Consider the following 10,021-nt stretch of genomic DNA (forward strand, 5'->3'; position numbering starts at 1 on the left):
TGGGGTCTACCACTTGCGCCACCCATCAAGTCCGGACATTTTCAAGGTAAATGGGCACCGTCTCAAATTGTACCATGGTGAGCAAAGAAAGAACTCCAAGGAATTTGAAGTATTCCTCTTGAGGGATGCATCTCTTGAACAAGAACTTTGAGCTAGTGGAAGTCCAACTTAAGGACGGTAAACAAAAGTGCTAGGTGGGAGACACCCCACCATGGTAAGATCTTCCTTTGTACATAACCATTGCATCGTTCCTTGATTGACACTTGCTTAACACTTGACTTCATGATTGGTACCTAGGTAATAGAAGTAGTTGTAGTTAGATTTCAATTTTAATTTTGCTTCATTTATTGAGTTCATTTGGTAGTATCAAGTTAAAACATCCTTCTATAGTGCTTAAGTGGCTGTTTAGAGGGTTGGAATGCTATAAGTGGTGCGAAAACATGCAAACTTTGGAAAAGGCACCCTTCTGCGCGTGCGCGCACCTGGCGCGCGCGCGTCTTTGAAGCATTTGTCGACCATCCGCGCGGACGCATGGATCGACAAAAGCAACCCTCCATACATTTTTCAGAGAGTTGAGCCCACACTACGCCAGCCCCATGCTTGAGGCACAAGCCACTCACGCGTGCGCGCATATGGCGCGTACGCACGCTTTCACAAATCTGCAGATCGACGCGCTAGCGCACCGTGCGCGCACGCGCCGATTACCCTCGTGCACTCCTGGCACATATTCCAGAGAGTTAGGCCACTCTCAGGCCTGCACTAAGCCACCAACCCACCACCTCTGCCGCGTGCGTGCACCTGGCGCGCACGCGTCCATATGCTCGCAACACGAGAGTTAGGCCCTTCACAGAGAGTTAGGCCCACCCCAGGCCCATCTCATGCCTGGGGCATAACCACATTGCCGCGCACGCGCACTGCAGCCAACTTCTGGTACTTTGTCCAGAGAGTTATGCCACCTCTAAGCCACCCTTGTGCTACCAGCACAAGCGCATGGGCGGGTGCGTGCAACGTGCGCGCGCGTGCCCCCACTCCACCTCGCTTCCTTGCGCGAGCGCGCACCATGCGCGCACGCGTGGGTGATCGACGCCAATTTAATAGGGAGCACACTTGCCCCCTTCATTCTTCTTCTCCTTTTCTTCTTCTCACCCCCTCTACTACCCCTCTCCCTCCTACCCTTTCTCCTTCCTTCCAACCACCTCCGACCACCTACCTCCGGTGGCCCCTACATTGCCCCTCCATCCTCCATCATTCCACTTTACAACCTCCTCTCCCATACCCATTTCCATCTCTCTCAAGGTACTTTACTAGGCTCCCCTCTTGCTCTACTTCTCTCTTTTTGATTCTTAATCTTCAATTTCAATTTGTTTTCGGTAGTCTCTTTCTTTTCCCCTGAATCTTTTTAGCTACTTCTTTGGGGTGTTTTCATTTTTTTTCCATTTAACTCTTCATAGGCATTTGGGTTATACATTCTCTTGCATTGATAGATGAGATGTGTTGCTTGATTTTCTTACAACCACTGTGCACTGTAGTCATTAATAATGGATTGTGGAATGTTACATTGCTTTCACCTGCATCTAATTACATACTACAAAAAAGATGCACGCCAAGTGTTTGAGGAAAGGCATACTTGAGTTTTGAGCTCATTTTGACTAATTGCCTCTTAACTAATCACTTTTGGGTGCATCCCCACATTCTCCAATCCATCCACTCACCTTTTCATAAATTGACTCCCACTTTGGTATTTGAGGGTGTATGCCTCTCATGCTTCTTACTTGCATGCTTAAACTACCCTTGCACCACATGCAAATGATTCGCCTTGCTCATCACATGTTATCTGAGTTACATGTTGCAGCTGTCATGTAATAATGATACCCATATTCTTATGGCACAACTCTTCATTTGCATAATCGCATTCAATTACGCTTCTTTGGGTTTGATGTTACCCCCTTTCTTTGCTATCACAGGATGGTAATCAAAAGGAACAAAGGGAAAGTCCCGAAGACGCCAGCTTCCAATAGAGCGCGCCAAGAACTAACGGCCAAGCCACTCTTGAAGAAGGCTAAGGGCCCCGTTGATGTTCTAGAGAAGGACAACCCTCCAAAGGATTCAAATAAGTTCCCTAACCGCTACTGCGAACTTGTTTACTCAAGAATGATTGAAAGGAATTATCACTCGGAGCCTCTTCTAGTCCTACCGGCTCACCTCACTCCGATAGTGACGCCACACATTGACCGGAGGCAATGGAGGTTCCTCTTGAGGCAACCAAAGGAGGCCAATCTCTCATGGGTGGTGGAATTCTACTCCAACTACCACTCACCCCTTCTCACATCAATATTTGTGCGCCGAAAGCAAGTGTCAGTCACAGTGGAAACCATCCGAGAAGTCCGTGGGATTGGGCTGTTGACGGATGGATATGATGCCTAACAAGAAGTCTTGACTGCATGCGATGACCGTGCGTTCGATTGGAGCGCGATCCTCTGCGTAATTTCTTTACCCGGCGCATATTGGATTCGGGGGACCATAAAGCAAAGACCAAAGGGTTTAGATGCCCGCCACCTCACTCAAGAAGCCACGGCATGGGCCCAAATTCTAGCTCACTACGTGCTCCCGAGCACTCATGGGTCATCCATTACCGCCGAGCTTGCATTATTGATATGGTGCATCTTAACTGAGAAACCGGTCGACATTTCGCATGCCATTCGCCAATCCATGGGGCGCATTCATGCCAAGGGAAATCTACCATTCCCTGCTATGGTGACCGAATTAGTTGCAATGGCCGGCGTCCACCGAGAGGCTAAGGATAGGAGAACCTCAATTCCGGTCGAGGGCGATGTTATTCTGACCAAGAGGTGCCTCAATCCTCCGAAATTCACCAAGGACATTGGACTACCCACACTAACTCGCAACACCACCACATCATCCACACCACAAAAATCAGCCACCCAACGCCTTGAAGACCTGCACAAGAAGTTGGACCGTTATGAGAGGCGTAACCAACGCCGATACGCTCACGTGAAGAAACTTCTAAGCGTAGTCACCCCACCTATGGAGGAACCAGTATCTCCACATCCACCGCAACTTCAAGTGGAGATAGCGATGACATTGGAGATGAGGGACACTCGGGACTCGACCACCCATTGCGCCTAACCTATAGCACGGAGGACCGTGCTAAGTTTTAAGTGTGGGGAGGTCGGCCGACCGATCTCCGTAGGTAACACCCGAATAAATTCTTGTTCTTTGAACTCCTTTGTAATTAGGATAGGTTGCATGATTAGGTCTTATTTGACACCATTTTCATGATAAGTTTACTTGGTTGGAAACTCTTTCTTAGGAAACCAATACTTTGGGGCAACCGTGGCATTGCCAATTTTAAACATTTTGATGCCAAATTTGCATGAAGAATTATATTTTGGAACATGGATTTTGAGTTAAGAACACAAGCTAGTGAACTTTGAGCCTTGTTTTGTGGCCACATCTTATAGTCACCTACTGTCCTTCTTGTGTGCAATTGTTTTCTCTCTATGAGTGTGATCCTTGATTTGTTTGATTCTTTATATCCATTATTTTGTGTATTCATGCATTTATATGATTGAGACCATTATTTCATTAGCTCACTTACCCAAATGGCCCTACCTTTTATCTTCCTTTGTTAGCCAACTTTGAGCCTACGCTTAACCCACTTATTCTTATTTTAGCACATTACAAGCCTTAAAGCGGAACACAATGAATGTCCTTTATTTGGATCCTTGATTGGCTTAGGCTAGTGAGTGTGAGTGTCATCCAAAAGTGGGAAAACTTTGGGACATTGGTTGGGATAAAAAGGTGTTTGTGTTTTGTAATTTTATATTGGGGAATTGGTACATACTCATGTATTGATTAGATGTATAGACCTTATGCATTGATGTTCTTGTGTATAGTTTGGAAGAAATACAAAAAAAATGACAAGAAAAAGAAATAAAAGCGAAAAAGAAAAGGAAAGGAAAAGAAAAGAAAAAAAGGGTATATAGAAAAAGGAAAGAAAAAAGAAGAGCAATAAAGGGGACAAATTGCCCCAAAGTGAAGCTCAATAAAAATCAATGCATAAATGTCGTGAAATGAAAAGAAAATCAATGCATAAGTGTCGTGAAATGAAAAGAAAATGCATGAGTATGTGAAAAAGTGAAGGAATGGGTAGTTAGGAGTTAGGTTAGCTTTGAAATTGTATAGGATGTCATAGGTTAGGTGGGAAGTTTAAGCTTATCAAAGATTCAATTTTCAAACTCACTTAACCAAATATGCATCCTACCTTAACCCTAGCCCCATTACAACCTAAAGAAAAGACCTCATGATAATTGTATGCATACATTGAATAATTATTGATTGTTAGATGAAAAACAAATCTTGGAAAGCATGATTAGGGGAGGATTGAGTGAACCAACCCCAAACACCGAGCGACTAGAGTGCAAACACTTCCGGTGAGGGTTCGATGCTCAATTCCTTGATTCCCGGCTCTCACGAGCATTCCTCATGCAAAGGTGCATATACCGCATTTGATGCTTAGAAATTGGCAAATCCCATGCCTTGACCACCATTGTGTCCCATGTGCTCGCATTTTTCATGAGAAGGTTGATTCGTTCCTAACCAAGTAGGAAATAGCATTAGTCATAGTTGCATTCATATAAGTAGACTATACTTCATGAGTCTCATACTCTCGTGATTCCTCGGTCTTCTATGTTTCTTTTGCATTTCTCCAAGCATGAGGACATGCTAGAATCTAAGTATGGGGAGGTTGATATACCCCATTTTGAGGGTTTATCTTGTGTTGATTTCAGGGGTTTTATCAATAATTCCACACGCTTTCTATATGAAAATACAAGACTTTGTGTTCCTTTCCTAATTTTGCCTCATGGATGAAAACATGCTTATTTTGCACTAAATTATATACATTTCTAATCTTCTCTTGGTTCCATTCGATGCCGTGACCTGTGTGTTAAGTGGTTTCAGAATATAGGGCAGGGATGGACCGGAAGAGAGAAGGAGGACGGGTGCAAAGGAAGGGAGCATGAGAATTGAACTTTGGAAATCTCAGCATGGGCGCGTGTGCGCACTTGACGCGTCCGCGTGGATTGAGCAGTTAGAAGTCGAAGCCAAGAGCCAAGCCACGAGCCGGCTTGCGTAGCGGCTAGGCCATGATCTTCGTGGGCGCACACGCGCCCATTACGCCTCTGCGCACATTACAAGATGCCCCGGTGGCACGCACGCGTACAATGCGCGTGCGCGCCGATGTTCGAATGTGATTTTTTTTTAAAGCCACGTGACTTGGGCGTGGAGGCAGTTGGGAATCCCATTTTGGGGAAGTGCCCTGGCGGGAAAAGCTTAAGAAGACCAAAGGAACAAGGGTTAAGGGATTTTTTAGCTCATTTTCTAGATTCTGGATATTTTTTGGAAGATAGTTAGTTACACTCTTGGAGAAGGAGAGAGATTCCAAGCTCTCATTAGGGTTCATCTTCATCCAATTTCTGAATTTTCATTCACTCTTTGGTGAGATCCATTGCAATTCTCAATTCATTTTGTTTATGTCATAGATCTTCTTCTCCAATCTCAATTAGTGTTTGTAACTGCTCAATTCTCATAGATCTTAGATTCAATTTTGTAGTTTTGGATTTAATCAATTCCTTTAGAATCTCATTTCCATTGTTGTTCTTTGTTAATTGTTGTTAGTTCCTTGTGTTGAAATATTTTTAATTCTACTTTCTTCTCATTTTTACTATGACTTTCACTCTTGCTCATCAAATGTTTGATAAAATGCCAACACTAGTTATGGAGTAAAAGTTTCTTACTTGGCATAGGGTTTGGGCCATTAGAAGAAGTTGAATAGTTGTGTCAATTGTTGATTTGGAATTATGGATTGCTAATTGACTTGGAGTACACTAAAGCTAGATTTCCATAAGGTAAAGCTAGGACTTGTGACTCAAGTTGATTACTCTCATTTGACTTTCCTCTATACCTAGGGGTTAACTAAATGAAGCAAGACCTAATTGTTGTCATCATTGAAAGAACTATAAGGATAGAATTTCTAATGCCAACCCTAAGCCAAGTCTTTTAAGGATTGATTGTTTGTTTTCTATTTTGCTAAAACCTTCAAAGAATCATAACAAGGCTTCCTAATCAATAAGATGCACACTCTAGCAATTCCAAAGGAGGACGACTCGGGAGACTAGTACTCTCGGTTATAGATTGTAGGATTGTTTGGTGCGAAGTTTAAGTGAGTGTGCCATGTTATTGTTTGGAATAAATGTGTGTATATATGTACATAGTTGCATTTCATTGTAATTTGTTCAAGTGACTAACCCCTCATCGTTACCATGAATCTCACTTCCCCTTCATTGCATGACGCGTTCACAACCGAATCCGAGCTTAGTCCCCTTTGATCCGGAAATAGAACGAACTTTGTTTCATATTAGACAAGCTCGGAGGCGACTAAAGTTTGGGAAAGGTGAAGAGGTCTTCACCACCTCAACCACCTTACTAAAAGTGAACATTGAACCGTCACTCAAAGAAGGCATTAGTCATACTTCCATCAATATCACTAACAACTCTTCTTTCGTTTTAGGTACCAACACCATGGATGCTCCGAGGAGGGTTACCATCAAGGAAGCGGGTGCACTGGATTATGTCCTTCAACCCCTTCATGTAACTCACCCCAACTTGAATGCAAACTTTGAATTAAAAACCGCTTTGATCAACCTCTGATGAGCGGATAATTTATACGCTTTTTGGCATTGTTTTTATATAGTTTTTAGTAAGTTTGAGCTACTTTTAGGGATGTTTTCATTAGTTTTTATGTTAAATTCACATTTCTGGACTTTACTATGAGTTTGTGTGTTTTTCTGTGATTTCAGGTAAATTCTGACTGAAATTGAGGGATTTGAGCAAAACTCTGAAGAAGGCTGACAAAAGGACTGCTGATGCTTTTGGAATCTGTACTTAGAAGAGGATTCTTGGATAAATTCTTGCCCCCGGAGAAGATGGATAGGCTAAGGAAGGAAATGTCTTGTATTGTGCAAGGTGAAACGGAACCGCTATACGAGTATTGGGAACGGTTTCGTAAGCTACTAGACGCATGCCCTAATCACATGCTTAACACTCAAGTATTGCTTGGATACATATGTCAAGGGATGTGAGAACAAGATAGAACTCTCTTGGACACCTCTAGCAATGGTTCTTTGTCTAAATATAAAACAGCGGAGGAGGCATGGCAACTTATCATTGACTTAGCCGAATCCAATCAACATATGAGACGAAGAGTCAACCGCCCGAGAACCGTGAATGAGGTATCAACTAGTAGTGAAACCACCGCTCTAACTCAATCCTTGAGCGAAATGGCATCCATCTTGAGGCAACTCCAATTGAACCAACAACAACCACAACAACCTCAATCATACCAACAACACCCCCCACCCCCTCAACAACACAACCAACAATTGGTCCCTCAAAAAGTGTGTGGCATTTGTTCTTGCTATTCTCACTACACGGATGAGTGCCCGAGCCTTCAAGAAGATAACACCTTGGCGGCTACCCATAATTTTTATGACCGCCCAAATCAAGGGTACTACCAAGGCGGTAATCCTAACCAAGGGCACCCTTATCAAGGAGGAAGCTACAATCAAGGGAGTGGGTACCATAATCAAAATTGGAGAGACAATCATCAACAAGGGAATAAGGACAACAACAACAACGGAGGAGGTCAAAGATGGAACAACAACTCACAAAATTTCTCACAAAACCGGCCACCATACAACCAACAAAACCCACAAAGAAACTACCAAACATACCAACCACCACATCAAAGACCACCACCCAACCAATCACAAACCCTTCAACTCACATATGCAACCACCCCCTCCAACCAAGACGAAACACTTCGGACCATCATCCAATGCCAAAAGGAACTACAAAACACACTTGCTTCCGGCCTTACCGGCCTCACCTCTACACTACAAGCTCTTCTTGCACGCATGGATACACCATCAAATCCCACTCCTCAACCCCCAATCCAAAGCGTCATTCCCTCTCAACCTCAACCAAATCCTAAGGGGGGCATCAATGCCATCACCCTTAGATCTGGAACAAAATTAAAAGAGAAGGGAGCAAAGGACTCAAATCCTATCACAATCGTCCAAAAGGAGGAGAGAATAGATATAGAAGAGGTAGTGGAAGAGGAGACACCACAAGTCATAGTTGAGGATGAAGCTCAACCAACAAAGGAGACCCCAAGGCCAAGAGAATCTTGGAAGAAGAAATTGCTCAACCACTCCCATTTCCAACACTTGCAAAGAAAGCTAAAAAGCGCATAGAACTTGACCCCAAAATGGTGGAAGTGTTCAAGAAAGTTGAGGTAACCATCCCCCTCTTTGATGCTATCCATCAAGTTCCTAGATATGCAAAATTCCTTAAAGATCTATGTATGAACAAGGATAGAATTCTTGAATTGGAAACCATCCCATTGGGGAGTTCTATTTCCGCTTTAATGGGAGCATTGCCCGAGAAGTGTGATGATACGGGCCCTTGTATGGTCACTTGCACCGTCAATGGAGTTCAATTTATCGATTGTATGTGTGACTCGGAGCATGTGTTAGCATCATGCCGCTCTCCGTCTACTGGGTATTGAAGTTGCCACCACTAAAAAGGTCGACGGCAAGATTTGTCCTAGCGGATAAAAGCATAATAACCGTGACGGGTGTTGCGGAAGACGTATTGGTGAATATCAAAGGGTTGGTGTTTCCAATTGACTTCTATGTCCTTGAAATGCCATTAAGCGAAACCGAGAGAGCATCATCTATCCTACTTGGAAGACCATTTTTGAGAACTTCTAGATTTAAGCTAGATGCCTACTCGGGAACCTACTCATTTGAAATAGATGGGAGAGTCGTAAGTTTTAGCCTAGAAGAAGCAATGAAGCATCCACCGGAGAATCACTCTCTATTCCGGTGTGACACAATTGACAACATGGTTGCCGAAGTGCACCTTGCAAAGTTAGATGAGAAGTACATGATTGAAGAAGCAAATGAAGGTCCAAGCAAATTAAACACCACACACCATACAAACCATCCGGAAACTCAAACTTCAAAGAATGACAAAAAGATGGAATTGAAGCCACTACCACCCCATTTACGGTACTCATATCTTGATGAAGCCCAAGAGCTCCCTGTGATAATTGCAAAAGAGTTAACTCCTCAACAAGAAGAAAAGTTGCTAGATGTATTGAGGAAAAACAAAAGGGCAATTGGGTGGAGTTTGGCGGATCTAGTGGGAATAAGCCCCCAAGTATGCGAGCATCGCATATTTCTTGAAGAAGGAGCAAAACCGGTCCGACAACCTCAAAGGAGACTTAATCCAACCATTCTTGAGGTTATGAAAAAGGAAGTCACTAAGCTACTTGAAGCGGACATCATCTATCCTATCTCGGATAGCGAGTGGGTAAGCCCGGTCCAAGTGGTGCCAAAGAAATCCGGGGTGACAACAATCAAAAATGAAAGTGGTGAACTTATAGCAACAAGAGTGCAAAATTCTTGGAGAGTATGCATAGACTACTGAAGGTTGAATGCGGCCACAAGAAAAGATCACTTCCCACTACCATTCATTGATCAAATGCTTGATCGATTAGCCGGTAAATCATATTATTGCTTTCTTGATGCTTACTCCGGATACTTCCAAATTCACATTACTATGATGGTTATTCCGGATACTTCCAAATTTATATTGCTCTAGAGGACCAAGAAAAAACCACATTTACTTGCCCCTTTGGAACGTACGCTTACAAGCGTATGCCATTTGGCCTATGCAATGCACCGGCAACGTTTCAAAGATGCATGATGAGCTTATTTGCGGACTTTCTAGAACAATGTATGGAAGTTTTTATGGACGACTTTAGTGTGTACGGTGATTCATTCGATCATTGCTTAGGTAACCTTGAAAAAGTCTTAGAAATATACACCAAAACAAACCTTGTCTTAAATTTTGAAAAATGTAATTTCATGGT

At 43.2% G+C, this 10,021-nt stretch overlaps 1 protein-coding gene across 5 annotated transcripts in view; it reads left to right on the forward strand.

Annotated features, from left to right (window-relative positions):
• The window catches only part of LOC127746764 (uncharacterized), a 42,980-nt gene that overhangs the window by 20,707 nt on the left and 12,252 nt on the right, over positions 1–10,021 (forward strand). The window contains exon 3 of one of the 5 annotated variants that reach the window (XM_052261055.1): positions 6,882–6,940. The exons of 2 other annotated variants lie outside the window; for them this stretch is intronic. In XM_052261055.1, coding sequence (XP_052117015.1) covers positions 6,882–6,896 — 15 coding nt within the window. In that variant the 3' untranslated portion in view covers positions 6,897–6,940. Of the gene's footprint in view, positions 1–1,964; positions 2,229–3,695; positions 3,893–6,881; positions 6,941–10,021 lie in introns of those variants that run through there. 2 more of the 5 variants (XM_052261052.1, XM_052261054.1) reach the window with 2 other exon arrangements.

The sequence above is a fragment of the Arachis duranensis genome, chromosome 4 (assembly GCF_000817695.3).
Source record: "Arachis duranensis cultivar V14167 chromosome 4, aradu.V14167.gnm2.J7QH, whole genome shotgun sequence".
NCBI lineage: Eukaryota > Viridiplantae > Streptophyta > Magnoliopsida > Fabales > Fabaceae > Arachis > Arachis duranensis.